Genomic DNA, 21,270 nt, shown 5'->3' with positions numbered 1-21,270 from the left:
GGTGTATTTTATTACATAGTGTCACATGATGTCCTACATCACAGTGTTATCATGTGTGAAGAGCCCTTGTACCCGCAATGCTGGAGCTTCCAGAAGATCAAAGCTAGTCACTTGTTTTTTTAATTCTTTCCCAGTTCCCCTTAGAGGATAGTGTCATATTATTTTGGTTTCCAGACCTGAGGTGTCTTGTCTCCAGTGCTCTTATTTAGAGAGCATGAGACTCACATGTGAGAGTTCTATTGCATTCTGTTTAATTTGGGAGGTTCCCATAATCACTGTGATAGCTAGTAAAATAAATGAACAAAAGAATCCACCTCAGAGATCTCTGCTGGGAGTGGAAAGTGGTGGGGATTTGAGCATTCTGTCCTCTTCTGTGCTACATGCATATCTCTCCATAGGCAAAGTTCGACGCCGAAATGCCGTGTGAAACTGTGAGCAAGATCCACCTGGTTGACCTTGCAGGAAGTGAGCGGGCAGATGCCACTGGTGCCACTGGGGTCAGACTTAAGGAAGGGGGCAACATAAACAAGTCCCTTGTGACTCTGGGAAATGTCATTTCTGCCTTAGGTAGGTTTCCAGCCACCTCCCGCCTTATATTTCCTTGTACTGTTTTAGCGCAGAACACGTTTGCTGCTGTTTGCCTTACAAACCCAGACAGCATGTTCATGTCTTTCAGAGTTAAGCAGAGACTTTGCCATTATCTCCTGTTTTCTTCTTCCCGCAGCTGATTTATCTCAGGATGCAGCCAACCCTCTTGTGAAGAAGAAGCAAGTTTTTGTGCCTTACAGGGATTCAGTTTTGACTTGGCTGTTGAAAGACAGCCTTGGAGGAAACTCTAAAACCATCATGATTGCCAGTAAGAATTTAAATCATACTCCTGAGCATCAGTGTTTCCTGTGAATTAAGTGTAAATATTTAAATGGAAAGTGTCTCACTGGGATGCAGCATCTTTTATATCTTAAAGAATAAATAAAGGTTCCTTGCAGTTTTGAGAATCACCCATTGGGACATACCTGTAGTTTGGAATATGCAGTTCTGTGTAGGCGTGGCATCAAGGAGGCTATAGTGGCAGTCAGACATGCTTAAAGTGCAAGATACTGGGAATGCAGGACTCATTACCTCAGCTTTCCTTCCCTGTCTCTCTCTCCTTTTCCCTTCTCGCTCCTCTCCTTTCTTCACAGCCCTTGCCCCACACTGACCGTTGTCATCAAGGGAACACAACCGTGTATTTATCCCAGTTTTAGAGGTTAGACAGCAGTGTCAGTGTGCTGCAGTGTAAAATTAAACGAAGCTTGTAGAAGGAAGGAATTAAGTAATCTTAAAAAATTGACGGGCTCTGGGATCTTAAAGATAATTGATTTTTTAAAATCAGAAATGTAAAAGTCTTTTAATTCCTGTGCACTAGAGAAGCACAGTTCTGAAAGTTCATGTTAGCAGTAGAGAAAACCTCGCCTGTATGGGATATCTCACACCCTATCTTGAAGTTGTTCAAATGGCTGATCATAGATGTGAGAAGAGCAAAATGACATTTAATTTGGTATAGTGAACACCCTTTCCTATAAGCTTAGAGAATTTTTTTAATATTCATTGCTGTGGCAATGAATATTTAGTCTTTCTTGTGACCTGGGGTTGATCTGACTTTTAAATTACAAACCAACTTTGTGTTAAATGAAACATGGAGTGCTAGGTGAATTATTTTTCATATTCATTCTTCACAGCCATTTCACCTGCTGATGTCAATTATGGAGAAACCCTAAGTACCCTTCGCTATGCAAATAGAGCCAAAAACATCATCAACAAGCCTACCATTAATGAGGATGCCAACGTCAAACTCATCCGTGAGCTGCGAGCTGAAATAGCCAGGCTGAAAACCCTGCTCGCTCAAGGGAATCAGGTTGAGTTTTTCTGAGATTTATAGATAATTTTCCTTGAGTAATGGCATCTATTTCTAGATCTTAATGAGACAATTATCCTGTGGTATTGATTTGAGTAAATAAGTACTAAGTAAAGCTTCAGATGAGTTAGCTGGTCGCTATATCAGCTTCCTATCAGCCTTTGCATTCCTGATGCACACGGGGTGTAAGATTTCATCCACCAAGCCTTAAATGATTAAATATCTAATAGTTATCAATTATGGATGGAGATTTAGCATGCGATAGGATTAGTGCTATAATCTCAATTTGTAAAAAAAAAATTCAGATGGTTAAAATATTATTTAAGATTTCACCCATGCATTTTATGACTATAGATGTATTTTTGCAGAGGGAAGACGTGTGGGAACACCTTTCTGAGTCTTGTCTCACGTTAGCCCTGTCACAGGTGGCTGCAGTGACTAAGGAGTGCCTCTGACATTGTCTGTGGCCTGGTTGTGATGCTGTAGTACAGAGCCTTGCATGATTGCTGACATGCTCTCACTTCAGGATCTTTGAATTCTGGAGAAGAAGCTGTGCTCTCTTGTTTCTTACAGTCTGAGCGTGTGCATGCAGGGCTATACTCTGTGACGACCAATGTGAGCTTAGGCAGTGCTGCAAAGGAAGGCCACCCTTGAGGGAAAAATCAGAGATAGTGTTTTTAACTCTTGCTCTTAGAAATAAAATGAAGATATATTTATATCATTCTGTATTCTTATGTGTGGAAATCTTAAGTCTATTGTTAAATTATTCATGTTGTGTAAATGAGAAATGCTTTCCCCATAAGATTATACACTCTTGATAGCCCATAATGGTTTGAACTATGGAAATATTGTCAAGATGAAATCTCAGTTTCCTGTGCCCAGATACAGAAGTCAGCCTGGTAGTCCTTTCCTTTAAGATGACAGGCAACTGTCAAACAGGACTTCTTCACTACACCTGAAGTGTCTGCACAGACTTCTCTTTGTGTTGTGGCGGCAGGCTTTTGGTGTGAGAGGGAGTTGTCAGTGGAGTATGACAGCAGGAACCACAGCACTCGTTTCTACTTATACACTGCTGTTAGAATCTCCTCTACAGGGAAGAAGGCCTTTTAAAATGGTTACTGTGGAAGGAACGTATTTGAGAAATGCTGGGCTGGAGAGATGGCTCAGTGGTTAAGAGCACTCACTGGCTGCTCTTCCAGAGGTCCTGAGTTCACTTCCCAGCAACCACATGGTGGCTCACAACCATCTGTCATGGGATCTGATGCCCTCTTCTGGTGTGTCTGATGACAGTGACAGTGTACTCACATACTTAAAAAGAGAGAAAAACTACATGCAGCTGCTTTTACTTGATCTTTGAAGAGGATGTGTTGAGGGAGACTGGGTATGCACATACCCTGCCACACATGGGGTCAGAAGACAGCTTAGCTTCTAGGATGGAGTTTCTGTCGGCAGGAGTGGTAGCAAGTACCTTTACCCACTTTTTTAGTTAGGACTACTATTGCTATGCTGAAACACTATAACCAAAGGCAAATTGTGGAGCAAGGGTTTATTTGACTTACATATCCATATCACTGTTCAACATGGAAGAAAGCCACTGCAGGAACTCAAATAGGGCAGGAGCTCAGAGGCAGGAGCTACTGCAGAGGCCACAGAGGAGTGCTGCTTACTGGTTTGCTTCTCATGGCTTGCTCTGCCTGTTTTCTTAGAGAACTCAGGACCACCAGCCCAGGGATAGCCCCACTCACAATGGGCTGGTCCCTCCCCTATCAATCACTCACTGAGAAAATGCCCTACAGACTTGCCTACAGCCAGATCTTATGGAAGGACTTGCTTGAGATGACTTTAGCTTGTGTCAAGGTGACATAAAACTACCCAGCACACCCACTGAGCTATCTCAGAGTCCTGTCTTGTGTTTGCTTTGTTTGTGGTTGTGTTTGTTCTGTTTACTTGTTTTTGTTTATTCCTCCTATTTCTTTTTGAATTAATGTCATTGCTTAACAAAGGATAAGAGGTGAAGGTGGAAAAATCTATTTAGAATATATTTTGATAAATTTAGCATATACCTTATCATGAACATGGGAGTCTAATTCAAAATAAGGAATATTCTGAAACTATAAATCTTTGAGATATTACAAGCATATCTTATTTAGTTAAATTTGTGATAATTAACACAATAAAAAATGTTCTTAAACACTCATTTAAAAAAAAATCTCTGAGTAAGGAACTGGAGAGATGGCCTGGTTAGTTGCTTATATAAAGCCAGGGCAGGGGGTGACTGCTTGGAGATAGCAGAACCCTGGGAGCTGTGGACCAGCTGGCTTGACTTAAAGTATGAACTTCCAGGCCTGTGAGAGACAGACTTCAAACAAGCAAAGTTGGAAGATACCTGAGGACCAAGTTGCTTGCCCTCCAACTTTTCACATGTGTGCACCTGCACACACACACACACACACACACACACACACACACACACAGACACACACAGATACAGACACAGACACAGACACACACACACACACAGACACACAGACACACACACACACACACACACACACACACACACACACACACACACACCATCCTGCATTCACTCTCTCTCCAAAATAATTTTGAGTAAGTCTTTCTGAGAATATTTCTCTATTTCTAGAATATTCTACTTCAGATTCTCTCATAGTTCTTTGAGAGTGCTAATTTAACTTCCATTTTTAGAATTGTTTATTTAAGGAAAGCTAAATACAAATCAGTTCTTATTTTTAGTAATTTTTGTATATAGAAATTGAAGAGATCATGTGCCAAACTTTTAAAGATACAATTTGATAAAACAAAAGATTCTGATGTGTATTTACTTCTCTTATTATTCAAAGTATATGTATATAGAGAGAATTTTTACAAAAATAGTATCTAAGTACAGAGAAATTGCATCTCTCTCTCTCTCTCTCTCTCTCTCTCTCTCTCTCTCACACACACACACACACACACACACACACACACACACACACACACACACAGTTGCAAGGATTTAGAAGCTTAAGTCTCTCATCTCCCTGTACCATTCTTGAGAACAGAATTTCACTATCATTTTTCAGGCTGCTCTTCGTCCTCTTGCCAGGGCCCACCTTGCTGTCCTTTGCAGGGCACCTATCTTCCTCTGTTTGAGGAAGCAAACTGCAGAGCTTTTGGATTTGCCTGCTTTTGTTCTTTATGTACATGGTCTCTTGCCGTCTGTGTTCTTCGGATCCAGTGTCTTTCGTTGAGCATCACGTTTATGAGGTGCATTCATGCTGCTACATGAAGGTGAAGACATACTTACTCCTATTTATTGTATTACACAGACATTCCCTAGTTCAGCTTCCCATCAGTTTTTGATTTACTTCTGGGGCTTTCCTATCTGACTTACTTTGCCTTCTAGTGCCATACAGATATACTTCTGTGACACATGTGCCTAAGAAGACTTGTGTCAGTAGTGTACATATAAATGCATCATTTTTGGAGGTGCCCCCAGCTTTTAAAGTAGTTGTGCTATTCCCATTTCTCAGCAGCATGCACCTGTTTTGTCTGGTTCAGTCTCTGCAGGTGCTTGCTTGGCCTCCATGCTGTCCACTTGTCATTAACTATTTTGATGGCTATATGCCACAAAATGGTTTACTTTGTACTTTTCACATGATTAATGCAGTTGGCCTCTGGGTACATTCTTTTGTCAAGTGCTTTGTTGTATTCACAAATCTTTTCACTTTTAATTTTATAGAAAGAAAATGTTTCAATTCCCAACCTTTCACAAATACAGAAGTCAGTTAATAAAAATAGATATGAAATGAACAATGAGAATTAAGCAGCAAAGAATACCTAGGCTAAGCTCAGAAGACAGAGGCATAATGGACTCCTCATTCTTGTAGCCAGGCCCAGTGTTAGAATGGAAATAGTAGAACTTGCAGAGTAAAGTGAAGGTAGTGGTGCTTGAGGGACTAGGTAGAGTCCTATTAGCTAACCACAGAGGAGGAGAATGAACGAAGAGAGCAATGCATTTAGCCCAAGAAAAGATTACTTTGTCCTGATGTAGAGTGCAGTTATCAGTTAAAATCAGTCAGGATATCTACTTTAAGAAGGAAAACACAAAACATTTGGAAATACGTTTGACTCCAAGAACGCTCATTCCATGAGAGCAAGGCTGGCAGAATTTAGTGGAGAGGCAGCAGGTGCACATAGCATCGTAGGCATGTGCTGTGTGTAATCAGCACAGTTCAGACTAAGAATGAAGCTGCAGTGCAGATGACCTAGCACGACTTCCCTTGCTCTGGGAGGATAAATAAAAGCATCCCAACTTAACAGGAAAGGGAAGAAACAGTGTAGGCACAAGTTGTAGAAAAATTGTTTCAGATTCCAGAACATGTGGGAAATGTCCAATACAGTGAATACTGTTGAGTATACAGCATCTTAGCAAAGGGCTTTAGTTTAATTTTCATATCTGTAAACTGGACAAAAGTGGATGCCAGCTGTATAACCAGGCAGCATTTATAATGATAAAAATAATCCTGAACAGGATGGATTTGATCCATGTTAAGATGGACAGTAGATAAGCTTGAGATGGCAGCTGAGATGCTATACCTTTGGGTCTCCTGAGGCAAGTCTCTCAGAAGACCCCTGGAAGGTGTGCGTGTGGTGTTTTCACTGGACTGCTGCTGTGGCCTATAGATTTCAAAACCAAGGTGGGCTGCATACATGCCCATGTGAATCTCTACCCTGGGTGGGTAGCTGAAGGAGTACTCTAGAGACCGCCACCCTCTGAATTCAATGCTTTCACTTCCCCACTGAGTACCTATGCCCTCTGTTCATCAAAGAGTCCCAGTGTGGCCCATAGTCATCCAATTAGACGGAGTAGTTAGCTGAACTGAAGAAGACCTAAGAAAGGTAGATAACAATGAAAACTATGCTGGTACCGTAGGTAAGAATCACATGATGACCGAGGAATTTCCCACCAGGGAATTTATCCTTTCGATACGGCCATGCATACTGTAGGCAGTTAGTGCAGGGAAAGTCATTGTAACATTGCTGGTAAAGCACATGATTCAAAAAAACCTGCATTGACATCAGTCAGGAAAGCACCAACAGCTTATCCATGCAGTGAATGCCAAGCAATGGAAATAAAATCTTTAAAAAGAGAATTAAAGGGTTTATCCAAATATTCTTAATATATTGTCTTAAAAGAGCCAATAGGATAATTGGCTTATGCCCATTTTCACGTACTATAACTGGAAGGAGCCATTTAGGAAAGACTAAGGCTATTGGGTGGCCTTCTTAGAGGTGGCCCACTGTCTTGTGTGGCTTACCTGGGTGAGCTCTGAAAGGCAAGTTCCAAGAGACTTCATCTCAGGATTGCTACTTGCAGCTGATGTGCTTTTCCTGTCACTATTACATGGCATTAGTCCACCCTATTGAGCAGATTTCCTACAGATCAACATAAAGGTGAACCTTCATGAATTAATGCTGTTTAGGTGAATTAATGATTTCATAGCATTCCTGATTTCATTCAGATAATTTTAGGAAGAAAGCTTTAAGATGGGATTTTTTTTCCTAGAAAGATGTAATAAAGTTAGAATCAAGAATAGAATGTGTCCGCTCCTAATTAATAGTAAATAAAGGCTGCATAAAAGAAATACAATGAGCTTTCATAACTATACAAAAAAGAGATATGGACTTGGGACAAATTTGTGTTCAGGGAAAAACATTCAGTTCCAAGGATGAAACTACAGGTGTGCACTGTGGTAAGTCAAGGCCATGTAAAAACTGTTACTTTAAACTTAAAATGAGCTTACAGTGCGAAATACTATTTTGAACTTGTTATTGATGTCTTTCTGTAACTGCCCTTGTATGTACCATTTTATCTATGAGGTAATTCTTTCTTACGTAGAGAATTTTTTGTCTAAAGGCTATAAAATGGCTGAAAGCAATAAAGAAAAGTGGTGTAGTCATTTTCCACTTCAGCCGGCATATGTGTTGTCTGTGTGAGTGACTTCTTTCCTTTCCTTCTTTTCTCTCTGGTTCAAAAAATGTTAACAAGCATCAAGCCTCTCACCTGACTCCTGGCTGACTCACCAGAGAAAGGAGCTCTATCAATAAATCCTTTTATTTAATTCCCCACTGCTAAATAGCATGTGTTAATTCAGTAGAAATTAGCACTTACTTAAGTGCAATGATGAGTTAAAGAGTTACATTGTTAGTGCTTATTAAAGCACAGGATAGCAATAAAGTGTTAAGTTCTTAGAGTTTATTTAGGCACAGAACTCGAACAGTTAAGTTTTCCCAGTGCTTATTTAAGCACAGAGAGTTAAAGAGAAAAGGAGCCAGCAGTTTTCAGTCACAGCATAAGCAAGAGAGTGTTAAGTTTCCAGAAGCCATCAGCTTTTAGCTCCCAGTACAGTTAGAAGGTGTTACAAGGCGGGGGATCATCAGACTTTTGTCTTTTGCCCAACTCTGTGTTACACCTCAGTGCCAAACCCCAAAAGGCTGGGGCTGGCCCCTGTTAATAACCCAATATAAACATGGTTCTATTAAGAACTTGTTGCCTGAAGGACACTGTGGTTAGGACAAAACGGCAACCACAGATTGGGAAAAGATCTTTACCAATCCTACAACAGATAGAGGCCTTATATCCAAAATATACAAAGAACTCAAGAAGTTAGACCGCAGGGAGACACATAACCCTATTAAAAAATGGGGTTCAGAGCTAAACAAAGAATTCACAGCTGAGGAATGCCGAATGGCTAGAAACACCTAAAGAAATGTTCAACATCTTTAGTCATAAGGGAAATGCAAATCAAAACAACCCTGAGATTTCACCTCACACCAGTGAGAATGGCTAAGATCAAAAACTCAGGTGACAGCAGATGCTGGCGAGGATGTGGAGAAAGAGGAACACTCCTCCATTGTTAGTGGGATTGCAGACTGGTACAACCATTCTGGAAATCAGTCTGGAGGTTCCTCAGAAAATTGGACATTGAACTGCCTGAGGATCCAGCTATACCTCTCTTGGGCATATACCCAAAAGATGCCCCAACATATAAAAAAGACACGTGCTCCACTATGTTCATCGCAGCCTTATTTATAATAGCCAGAAGCTGGAAAGAACCCAGATGCCCTTCAACAGAGGAATGGATACAGAAAATGTGGTACATCTACACAATGGAATATTACTCAGCTATCAAAAACAATGACTTTATGAAATTCGTAGGCAAATGGTTGGAACTGGAAAATATCATCCTGAGTGAGCTAACCCAATCACAGAAAAACACACATGGTATGCACTCATTGATAAGTGGCTATTAGCCCAAATGCTTGAATTACCCTAGATGTCTAGAACAAATGAAACTCAAGACGGATGATCAAAATGTGAATGCTTCACTCCTTTAAAAGGGGAACAAGAATACCCTTGGCAGGGAGTAGAGAGGCAAAGATTAAAACAGACACAGAAGGAACACCCATTCAGAGCCTGCCCCACATGTGGCCCATACATATACAGCCACCCAATTAGACAAGATGGATGAAGCAAAGAAGTGCAGGCCGACAGGAGCCGGATGTAGATCTCTCCCAAGAGACACAGCCAGAATACAGCAAATACAGAGGTGAATGCCAGCAGCAAACCACTGAACTGAGAATAGGACCCCCGTTGAAGGAATCAGAGAAAGAACTGGAAGAGCTTGAAGGAGCTCGAGACCCCAAAAGTACAACAATGCCAAGCAACCAGAGCTTCCAGGGACTAAGCCACTACCTAAAGACTATACATGGACTGACCCTGGACTCTAACCTCATAGGTAGCAATGAATATTCTAGTAAGATCACCAGTGGAAGGGGAAGCCCTTGGTCCTGCTAAGACTGAACCCCCAGTGAACATGATTGTTGGGGGGAGGGTGGTAATGGGGGGAGGATGGGAAGGGGAACACCCATAGAGAAGGGGAGGGGGAGGGATTAGGGGGATGTTTGCCTGGAAACCGGGAAAGGGAATAACACTCGAAATGTAAATAAGAAACACTCAAGTTAATTAAAAAAAAAAAAAAAAAGAACTTGTTGCCTGGGTGCTGGACTCTTTCTGTTTGCTCCTGTGATGTCTCTGGTAGCAATTGCAGCAGACAGAATAGGGCACTTGTGCTTCTGCCTCTTAAACATGCAAGTGAGCGCCAGGCTGTCTGCCCACTGGTTCTAGGATCCCAGCAGACTTTGCAGTATATCAGTCACTTCAGAGTTTACGCTCTGCAGCATGGGTAAAGAGATGAACATAGGTTATAGCATAGCCAGGCCACATACTGGATGCCAAGCACAGTGAAACAAGTGAATTTGTTTGTTTTCCTCAGTGTGGATGCACTATTAAGTAGGACTTGGGTGTCTTAGTTTTTGAACTTTGTTCTTTGTGTGCATCAGAGAAAGGAGTTCTTAAAACTGTAGGGATTAAGATGACTTCTGTGAAATGTGGCTGCTATGGCATGTGTAGTGCAGATGTAGGTTCCAGACTGTGATGTCATTGCTTTGGTATTATAGCATATGGATTAGTGATTAGCATATTGATTAATGATAAACAATACTTTGGGGGATATGTGAGAAATTGCCTTTCATAACCATTTAATATTTTTTATGAAACTCTTTGGTAATGTGGGGAAATCCTTGAAGTGCATCATTTTTGTTTACTAACTGCTGATGTCTTTGCCATTTAAATTGTAGATTGCTCTCTTGGACTCCCCTACAGCTTTAAGTATGGAGGAAAAACTTCACCAGAATGAAGCAAGAGTAAGTGATGGCTTGAGTTATTATTTTATTTTAATTTCAACTTTGACATTATTTTTTTAAGTCCATGTTTGTTACAACTTGAGACTGTCCCTGAGTTCTGGCCATCGAGTAGGACACTTGTGCTTTCCCACTGGTTGATACACAACTGTCTTCATTATACCTACCTCTAATCCCAACCCCAGGGCCACAGTCTGGTTTTTGTGTTTGAGACAGAATATCAGTGTAGAGTGTTGGCCGTACCTGAATTCATGGTGTTTCTGTCTCAGCCTTCAGAATACTCTGCTTACAGGCATGCACCCCCACGTGTAGCCCATGATAAAGCTTCAAGACGAGCAATAGTTAGCTTTTTATGTATTGCATGTTTACAAGTTAGTACACAGAATATAACTAATATTGTACATAATGACTTGCTGCAGTTTGGGTCACAGCAGGCCTCCTTACAGAGAGTGGGGCCACCGAACCAGCAGAGCAGGCAGAGACCTAGACAGGAGACCCCAGTTAACATTCCTGAGACCACAGTTATCCCCACTTAAAGGTACTGCTGTTGAGCTTTCTGGAGCCCTTGACTTTTGCTAGTCAGCATTTGGACTGCAAATAACCATGTCTGGGTCAGGGCCCAGTTAGGAGGCAGAAAGGGAACAGAGTGAGGGACCAGAGGTGAGGGTGCTCTGTCAGAGGGTCATGGTGGATGGAGGTCTGGCTTTGAGGCTTGCATTTTTAAAAACAAACTTATGGCTGACTTGGTTCGATCATGTTAATTTTTTTAAAATGCCCTGTGGGAAAAGAGAAACAGACAATAAAAGCTGTTTAGGAGTTCATTTTTTTTTTCCTGGTGATGAATGATTAAAACAGCCCTAAAGGAAAATATGTGGTCTGATGGTAAACACTAAAGAACCACAGTGTGAGAGGTTCAAATTGAGCTCTAGTTAGGAACTTGTTCATACTTGGTAGGGTAATTGCTTTTGTTAATATCTAATAATAGTGTCAGTGAAGACGTCCATTTTTTTTTAAAGATTTATTTATTTATTATATATGAGTACACTTTAGCTGGCTTCAGACACACCAGAAGAGGGCATCAGATATCATTACAGATGGTTGTGAGCCACCATGTGGTTGCTGGGATTCGAACTCAGGACCTCTGTAAGAGCAGTCAGTGCTCTTAACCGCTGAGCCATCTCTCCAGCCCAAGACGTCCATTTTTTAATTCTTACTTTTCTCATGAAATTTTATATTTTACCTCTTCTAATCCTAAGTGCAATGTAAGGTCTGTGTGTGGTTGTTTATCATTTACAGGTTTCAGGAATGATCAGCAAGTTAATAGAAACCAATAAACATGTTAGAGTGTGTTCTTCATGCTGTGATGGGGATGGTTGCCCATCGCAATCGTTCTCTAAGTGCTTGCCTAGTTTTTCCTGACCTTTCTAATTGCTTGCCACCTGTTTTATTATTCACTCCCATTGTCAGAGATGAAGCCCATACTTGGATTTTGTTAATGTTTTTAATAGAGATTATCTGATTTAAACACAGTGATAACTCCAAGGCATACTTAGACCTTTGTAAAAGCTCAAAGTATTTGATTATATTTGAAATGAATGAATTTTTACTTTTTTTTAATTGAAAAAAAAGTTTCACACAGGATAATCTGATCATGCTTTCTCATCCCAGAGCCTCTGTACTTCACCCCTCCCCCACCCAACTTCACACTTTCTGTTTTAGAAAGCAAACAGGCTGAAACCAAATCAACCCAACTAGCCAATCAAAAAACCAACCCCCTTCCCCCCCTCTCTACACACACACACACACACACACACACACACACACTCACTATCACCCACTTGGCCCTGGGGCCCCATATTTGATAAAGACACCCCATTTATAACTAAGCGTTTCAAAATCTCTCTATATCTGTCCAGATGTGCATCTCTTTGCTATTGATTGGTTCATCTTTCTTCAGTAAGGACATTTTTACATATGGTGGTAGAAGGCATATCATTTGCTGAATGTTTTCTATTCATGTGTCTTCCCATTGTTAGTATAAACTAGAAGATCGAGTATTGTTACTCTTCCCCTAACTCTTAAGGAGAAAAGCCATAAGAATATCCTCTTCTGAAAGATTTGTTTTTAAAACAAAATGCTCCAGTGGTCACATGGCACACTGCTGTCCTTTGAAGGATCCACGGGAGCGTGAGTGGTTTCTGACAATCACTCCAGCCTTATCAAAGCATTTGAAACAGGCAGGAAATGATATGGAGGGGCAGGTGTCTCTTCACCTGTGTGTTTTCTTCACAAAGAAGACAGATCTTGACACAAATAACAATCACTAGTAAAAGGAGGAACATCTAAAATGTTGATTTGGAACCCATAGTTATTTGTGGTAAGGAAATGGCTGCTGCCTGTCAGTCAGATAGGTTTGTTTCCCCCTAGTTGGTGACCACCACAGATCCCCATTTCCTTGGCAGCAACACACTGTTTAGTGGAGATTGCTGTGCTTCGGGGAGCGTGGAGATAGAGTGCCTTTCCCTTAGGAGTGGGTAAAGCAGGTACCTCACAGGAAGGGGTCTTGGGTTGGGGAGAGCAGGAGCTTACAGAAGGTGGTTTGTGCTGTCAGCATTGGGTGACAGAAGGTGAACCCTGAGAGGCCAGCTGTCCCTGCCCTGTAGCCTCTCCTTTAGTCCCATCTCTATTTTGTTCCACACAGTGTGCTTTTCGCTCCAGTTTTTTCTGACTACTGGACTCGGATATTACTTTTTTGCTTGTTAATGAATTAATCATGAGGGTCATCTAAAACATTTTCTGGAACTGGATGAAAACTTGATTACTTTGAGAAACGCTCACCAACTGTGTTGAACTCAACTATGGGGCCCTTTCCTTCCCTGAGTTACAGCCCACTGAAAAGGAACTGATTTTTATCAATAGAATTTTGCTGTGTCTGAAAGAATCAAGTGAAGAGGCATCTTTTTTCCCCTTTACCCAAAGGTAGAATGAGATTTATAAACCCTATTAATTAGCTACAAAAGCAAATTATCTCCTAAAAGAAAGCTGCAGCATCCAAGGTGATTTAATCACCACATCCTATTAGGAAGGAAAGCAAATGGTTATTTCTTAAAGTAAGGCCAGGGAGAGTAAACACACTTAATGTCTTACTGTCATCCTGGGAGTTGTAAGTGATTAATAATTCAAAGAAGTCACTTCTCTAAGTCTACCTGTGTGTATGTATGTATGTGTATGTATGTGTGTGTAGATGCATGCTCACAGGTACACACACATACACATACATACACTTAGTTCATATTTGCATAGTATATATACATTTATGAACTTTTGAGTAAATATGTTAATTTTTAATAAAATCATTATATGTTTATGTTTTTGTTCCTAGGTCCAAGAATTGACCAAGGAATGGACAAACAAGTGGAATGAGACCCAGAATATTTTGAAAGTAAGAACTGTGAAAAGTGTCTTATTCTTTCTGTGCCACTGTGCCAGCTTAAGTAGGTACCTCCCTCTCTCATCTGAAATATGGTTGTTTAGGCTTTGCTTAAAGTCAGATCGATGAAGCTGATTGGGACCTGTGGCAGGTGGCCTTGAGGTTAGTTTTGAAGTTGTGTGTGATGGTGATTACGCATCACAGCTGGGAGTTGTGACATGCACGGTTACCGTGGTGTTCCAGGCATACCCTTTTATTTGTTGGAGTTTCTCCATTTTTGGCTCAGTACATTTAAAATCTTACTCTTCAAGGAAAATGCAGTTTGTTTCTAATTTTGTTAAAGTCAACATAAAAGCAATATATTAAGAACAAAATGGATTTATGATATTGTTATAGAATACACTTGCATAGCATGATTAGATTACAGGAATTTCTAGACTACTGCTTTCCCGTCCAGTTTCTCCCAGTCTCAGTGGTTAGATGGTGGTTATATGCATTTCTGCCAACACTCCCTGTGAAAGGACATCTGTAATTTTGGTCTCCATTTTTCGTGCTCTGTAATACAAAATGGGAATTTTCTTGTTTATATTTTGGCTCATTTAAATGGTACAAAGACCACTGCCCTGGATTTGGAGTAGAGTTTGAACTTTGTGCTTTGATGCATGTGGTTGCTTGTCTAAAAGAAGGCCACTCAGGACTGTTGTGGTGGGCTTGCTTCCGAGGTCGGCTGGCTGAGCTCAGCGCTCAGCTGTGTGTGGCTGTAGTACACGAAGGTGGACGTTCTCTGTGTGAAGTACATACGTACTTACTGGTTTGTAGGGGCAGACTTGAAGGCCTGGATTAGCCACTGAGCCTCATCTACAGCAGACTCAGAGCCAGGGTCACAGGGCACTGTATCTACTATTTTTGTGGGCCAGGTGGCTTGTGCCACTCCAGGCTTATGAAGAGCCATGGAGGTGGCAGTGGTACTCAGCTTCTATTCAGTGGAAGTTTGTTGATGGTCCTGGGGACTTGTTTGCAGGAGCACAAATGGCAGTGTTAAATGAGGGCTTTTACATTCAGGTCTGTTCCTAAGGAGAAAGGCATGCTATTTTGAGGTCCCATGTTTCAGCATTGTTTTTTGTTGTTGTTGTTCAGAATTTATTTATTCGCTTATTATTTCAGTAGTGCTCTGGTTTAAACCCAGAGTTTTAGACATGCTAAGCAAGCACTCTTCCACTGAGCCACACTGCAGCCACCTTTGTTGAGAGACAGCGCGTGGAGCATGAAGCTGAACAGACTTCATTCACCTCTCTGGATAGCCGTGGTAGAACCAGCGCTGCCAGGGAGGTGTACGCATTTGTTCCTGAAGTTGAAACCGCTCTGAGTGGTACAGTAGCGACCTCTAAAGCCCAGGGCTTTTGACCTTTCATGACAAGGTGTAACTTCCCTTAGGAAATTTGCAAAGATGCAGAATTAAAAGTGCCCTATTTAAAGAACAAGAGACATTATGGTTAATAAACTCTTTGAAAATTATCAGTGGAAGTCATACCTGGTGGGACTAGAGGCATGGCAGCAATAAATTATAAGCCTTAAACTTCATTTCCTGCTGCTGCTGCTGCTGCTCCAGCATCTCTCCCCTACTTTCAGTGTGCAGTTGCCTTGGACCGAGGCCCCTACGCTGTAACTAGTTTTATGCTGGATTTTGTGACCTTTCTGTAAAATCACAACAGTGAAAACTGGAATTTTCCATATAGTTTCTTCCCCTTCTTAAAGTGATTCTGGGCCTAGAAGTTAAATCCTCTGATTCGCATCCCAGATTACAGTCATCTCCTCACCTTTACTTTTCAGACAGGAAGAAGAATGTGTGCTGTTAAGGGTTATGTCAATAGCAGGGACAGTGTCCTGTCCTCGCCTTCCTGTCTGGACCTCCTCCCAGTCCAGTTCCCACAGTTCCTCATCCCATTCTTCTTCCCCTCTGCCTCTCTGAGGGCACTTCCCCCTTCCCAGGCATCCCCCTTCTTTGGGGCCTCAAGTCTCTACAGGATTAGGTGCATCCTCTCCCTCTGAGACCAGACAAGGCAGTCCTCTGCTGCGTATGTGTTGGGGGCCTTGAACTATATGTCCCATTAAGTTGATCACATGCGCATGGAGCCACTCTTGCATACAGTGCTGCATGCTTCCCTTCCTGTCCAGATGTGAGACTTCAGGTTAATTTATTAGCGGACACCATGTTTTCAGTAAGGTAAGGTAAGCCTCTGTCCTTGTGTGGAAGCATTAGCATTGCTGTCAGTGTGAAGGCCCATGGAATATCGAGCTTCTCTGCACCTCACCACATTCTGAACTCTCAGTGCTCAGAAGCAAGGAATGACTTGGTTCCCTTCTTTCTACACCCAGCCTGTGACTTCCCTTGCTTCAGAATAGTGAACAAGGCCTGGCACAGGACAATGGCAGACCCTTGGGTACACAAGCATGCTCTGATCAAAGGTGCTGACTTTTTTTAGTAGCCCTGGTAGCAGCATGGCCGCCATGGCTGGAGCCCCGGCTTTGCTCTGTGTGACACTTACTTCCACATATTCTAGTTGTCAGCTTCGAAATTGTGCTTGATGCCAACTGATTCCCTGGGTTCAAGGTAGCAGGATAAGGCATGATAAGCTGACTTCACTTTGAAAGTAATTCATTAGAGTTTGATTTTGTCTTTTTAGAACAGTGGTTCTCAACCTTTCTAACTCTGTAACCCATAAAAATCAATTCATCGTTACTTCATAATTGTAATTTTGCTACTGTTATGATTTGGATTTGTAAGTGTATAATATACAGGATTTCTGATATGTGACTCCTATAGGGGTTGTGATATACAGGTTAAAACAATAGTCATACTGGGTCAAGATCTACCCTCGTGGCCTAAACTAATTAATTTTAACTTAATTAAATGTCCTGTCTATGAGTGCAGCCATATCCTGAGGAACTAGGGCCTAGAGCCTCAGATGTGAATACTGGGGCCACACAGTTTATAACCTTGATCGATAGAGATGTGGGGATCTGGAAAGAAGCACCACCTCCTGCTATGGGACCTCGGTCCCCTGTGCTTTCCACTGTACTCCTCTCCTATTTGAAAGCCACATGCACGGAGTTTTGTTTTGGGGAGGAATATGTCTGGATTCTCTGTATCATAGCCTACTGTGACTCGGGTCTGTTAGAACCTGGTCTGTTCTAAGTGTGGCAGTATCAGCAGCATTTGTGAGATGGAAACAGCCGTCAGTCTGCCCACCTCGCCATGTGGTCTGCTTTAGAATCCGCATTTTAATCAGATGCCCAGGAGAGTGTTTGTACCTTCATGTTTGAGTGCTGACCTAGATCTGCCATGCTGGGGAAAGGTGGATACCTCCTGGATTCTTTGGCCTTGCATCCATTCTGCTCTGTCTGTACTAAAAGCATCTCTAGTGGCAGATACCTCTTCTCCATGGCCCTAGGTCCTGCCAGTAAGGACTAGCCCCTGATGGTTATGGTTTTACCTGGCAACACTGCCTCCAGAAAACATGCCCCCTTTTCTGCCCCTTGTTTTGTAGTGGCATCAGCTTCCTGTTGCCTGTGGTGACTTCACCATCCACTGTAGCTTTCCTGCAACTCTTTCACAAGTGACGGTAACCACAACTGAGTGGCCAGTGCTTATATTGAGGTCCCTTGGGTTTAAACTCTGAAATAACTTCTATTCTGTGGTTAGCCGTGACTGATGCCCAAGTGTGCTTACACCTGGCTACAGGGTACAGTACCAACTTCTCAGGGCATACACCCCCTCCTTTCCTTTTTGTCTCACTGGTTCCTTTCAGAAAGCCTGCCTCCATGTGATTTGCATGTTGGCTGAATTTAACTACAACTGGGCTGCCTCTTAGTATGGGTCCAGCTTCTACAAGTCCGGCCATCAAGAGCTTAGAGTGTACTTGTCTTAGCTCTCCTTTTGCATAGCTACAGTGCTGTGCCCACAGTGATGGTGTTTAGACCTATACATGAAACAGCTATACAAAACCCCTCAGTGCGTCTCTTGGTCTGGCACATTACAAATCCCATATGTTATAGGACTGATGCATTTTTTCGAGCTTTCCTCTTAACAGTGGGATTAAGAAAATTCTTTAGTCATCCGAATACCCCATGACTCCTTCTTCTTACTTTTTTGGTTTATCAGCTTTGCACACATTTATTTCTCTGTCCCAGAGTCCTATAAGTTAAAGAAAAATGCTCAAGTTATGTTATCCAACTTTTTTTTTTTATTAACTTGAGTATTTCTTATTTACATTTCGAGTGTTATTCCCTTTCCCAGTTTCCAGGCAAACATCCCCCTGATCCCTCTCCCTCCCCTTCTTTATGGGTGTTCCCCTCCCCATCCTCCCCCCATTGCCGCCCTCCCCCCAACAATCTAGTTCACTGGGGGTTCAGTCTTAGCAGGACCAAGGGCTTCCCCTTCCACTGGTGATCTTACTAGAATATTCATTGCTACCTATGAGGTCAGAGTCCAGGGTCAGTCCATGTATAGTCTTTAGTTAGTGGCTTAGTCCCTGGAATGTTATCCAACTTTTAAGGAGTTCCTTGAGTTCTGTGCTTCAAAATGAATCCTGACAGTTAGGACTGCAACACATAGCTGGTAACTGTGTGGCAGGAGAGAGCATGTGTGTCTGGAGCCTTGCTCCAGCCAGGGACTTTCAGCTAGGTAGTGCTTCTGGTCGATTCTCTCCAGCCTTGGTCAGTCTTCTTGCTTTTCCACAGACTGCATGCCTTTCTTGTTGTAGGCATAGTCTTTGATCACTCCAGTGTCTGGCTGGATTTTTGTATTTTCTCTGTCCTTCATAGAGCTTCTAACCATGTCAGAGAATAAGCAGGTTGCTTTCTCACAGACTCCCACATTGGCAGTTTTCTGAAATGTGTAGTAATTGCATAATAGTAACTTTAAGGGTTTTTCTTTTTTAGATTTTAATTATGTGGAATTATTGTATATCTTATACCCAGTTGGTATTTGCTCTGCTGAATGTAGTGGCTGGGCCATATTTAGACCTACATGATTGTGAGATCAGAATGCAAACAGATGGGGTTGGGGATTTAGCTCAGTGGTAGAGTGCTTGCCTAGCAAGCGCAAGGCCCTGGGTTTGGTCCCCAGCTCCGGAAAAAAAAAAAAAAAAGAATGCAAACAGTTTAATTCTAAATTTTGCTGGTGGCTCACTAGTTCTTTTCTGGGGGATACATGAATTTGGGGAACCATTCATGGCTGGGATGGGGATTATATTGATGGAGGAGCCTTTACTCTTTCAGAGCTTCTTAAGTAACACAAGATAATAAAATGCCTGGCTTAAGGTTTTCTGAGTTTAAATTCCATGGAGAAGCATGCTACTTATGTTTTATGCCAGAATGAATCAGCTGAGCTGCTTGTCTTTGCAAGATTATGGCAATCTATAAAAGAGTTTTCCCCTGGCTTGCTGCAGTTTCTTGCCTGAACTGGAGAGAGGATGGATTTGGAGTAGACTAATAACTGGGCCACCACTTGGCAGGTTCACGATGTGATAGATTTGCAAAATAAGTTTCCTGCGGTTCTCTGGATCTTCCTGGCCAGGGTACTGGATCCTCTGCTTTCTGGAAAACCTACACCAAAACATGGGAAGTCACTTCTACATTTACTATGATTATGCTATGACCACAACCACTGGGACCGCTGCTGCCGCCACTGCTGTTTCTTCTTCTTCCTCTTTTCCTCCTCTTCCTCTTCTTCCTGCTCCTCCTCCTTATTTTCCTCCTCCTCCTCTTCCTCCTCATTTCTCTCTTCCTCCTCCTTTTTTCCTCCTTCTCCTCTTTCTCTTCCTTTTTCTCCTTTCCATCCTCTTCCTCCTCTTTTGGTGGTATCTTCCCTGTTCTTGGCATAGGAACTAATGTCTGGGATAAGATACTATTTATGGTCATAAACTTTTGAGACATTACTTATAGCCATAGAGTATAGGTTTCCTTATCAAAAGTTGTTTTAAGCCATTCCATGATTCTATACTCTAGCCCAGACACTAAAACCATCTGGGGTTTGTAACGTGCCAGATCAGAAAGTGCACTGAGGGGTTGTGAGTAGCTGTTACATACATGGCTCAAAACACCGTGTGATCAATGGGCACAATGTTGTCACCATGCAAAGGAGAAACAAGGAACTATATTCTGAAGATCTTGCTGATCAGGCTTTTATCAGCTATAGTTTGTTCCTGCAAGTTGAAAAATACACAAAGCAACCATGTATTTTCAATGGAGGCAACACACTCAGAGAGGTGCCTTACCAGGCAGTCCATCCTAGTGTCAGCATGAATGTTAGCATGTTAGTGTAGCAGGAAGTGAGATGTCTGCAGCATCACGCGGTGATGGTCTGATGAGACTGCCGTGTGGCCATTGACTGACGCACTACTGTACAGGACATGGCCATATTGATCCTGTAGTCGTCTGGCTGCATGGAGACAGTACTGTGCTCTTCCACAGTTATTCAGGATGGGCCACAGTGGGCATTTCAGCAGTCATGGCTCTTTCTCCTTTGATTTTTCATTGGGAAAACATAGCCCAACTCAGTACCTGCTTAGTGGTGCGCGCCCTGAGCACATCACACGCAGGTCACTCCTTTACAATTGATATATTTCTTGTGAGTTGAATTTTTGTAGTTAAAAAAGGGTTTTAGATTTTTTTTAAAAGAATTTGTATTAGAGATAGATAGGGATAATGGATGACTGTCCACTTGGTGTGCTAATAGTCTAATGAACTTGGGCTACTGCCTATGCTGCTAAATAACTTTCTTTTTAAAAACATCCTCATAATAGGTCCTCAGCCTTGCTCATATTATCTTTTCCATCTATTTATCGTTTATGTCTTCTTCCTTCATTTATTCGTTGAGCACACATTTGTTGAGAAAATCCTGCCTTCTAGACATGGTTCTAGGCAGCCGGCACTCACTCAGAGGAAAGGAGCAAGACTGCCTGCTTACAGATTACTACATCTAGAGATGAACGCTTTCCTCTCCACATTTGTCTATTCCTTTGTACAGTTCCCTTCATCCTGGGTTGTCTTGTCTCAATCCTCTGATTTCTGGTGGATAAAACCTGAAATACATTTGTTGATTTAACATCACGGTCCTGTTCCCGAACTCTAGCAGGTTGGAACTTTAAAGTGTAAGAGTGACAAGTCTTAACTT

At 42.0% G+C, this 21,270-nt stretch overlaps 1 protein-coding gene across 19 annotated transcripts in view; it reads left to right on the top strand.

Annotated features, from left to right (window-relative positions):
* Positions 1-21,270, top strand: part of Kif16b (kinesin family member 16B) — a 291,124-nt gene that overhangs the window by 48,282 nt on the left and 221,572 nt on the right. For all 19 annotated transcript variants that reach the window (XM_087652214.1, XM_087652212.1, XM_087652210.1 and 16 more), the window contains 5 exon segments: positions 399-567; positions 725-856; positions 1,719-1,894; positions 10,601-10,666; positions 14,046-14,105. In XM_087652214.1, the coding sequence (XP_087508340.1) occupies positions 399-567; positions 725-856; positions 1,719-1,894; positions 10,601-10,666; positions 14,046-14,105 (603 nt within the window).

Source organism: Rattus norvegicus, chromosome 3 (genome assembly GCF_021556685.1).
Source record: "Rattus norvegicus strain SHRSP/BbbUtx chromosome 3, alternate assembly SHRSP_T2T, whole genome shotgun sequence".
NCBI lineage: Eukaryota > Metazoa > Chordata > Mammalia > Rodentia > Muridae > Rattus > Rattus norvegicus.
This window is presented reverse-complemented; position numbering and strand designations above follow the sequence as displayed.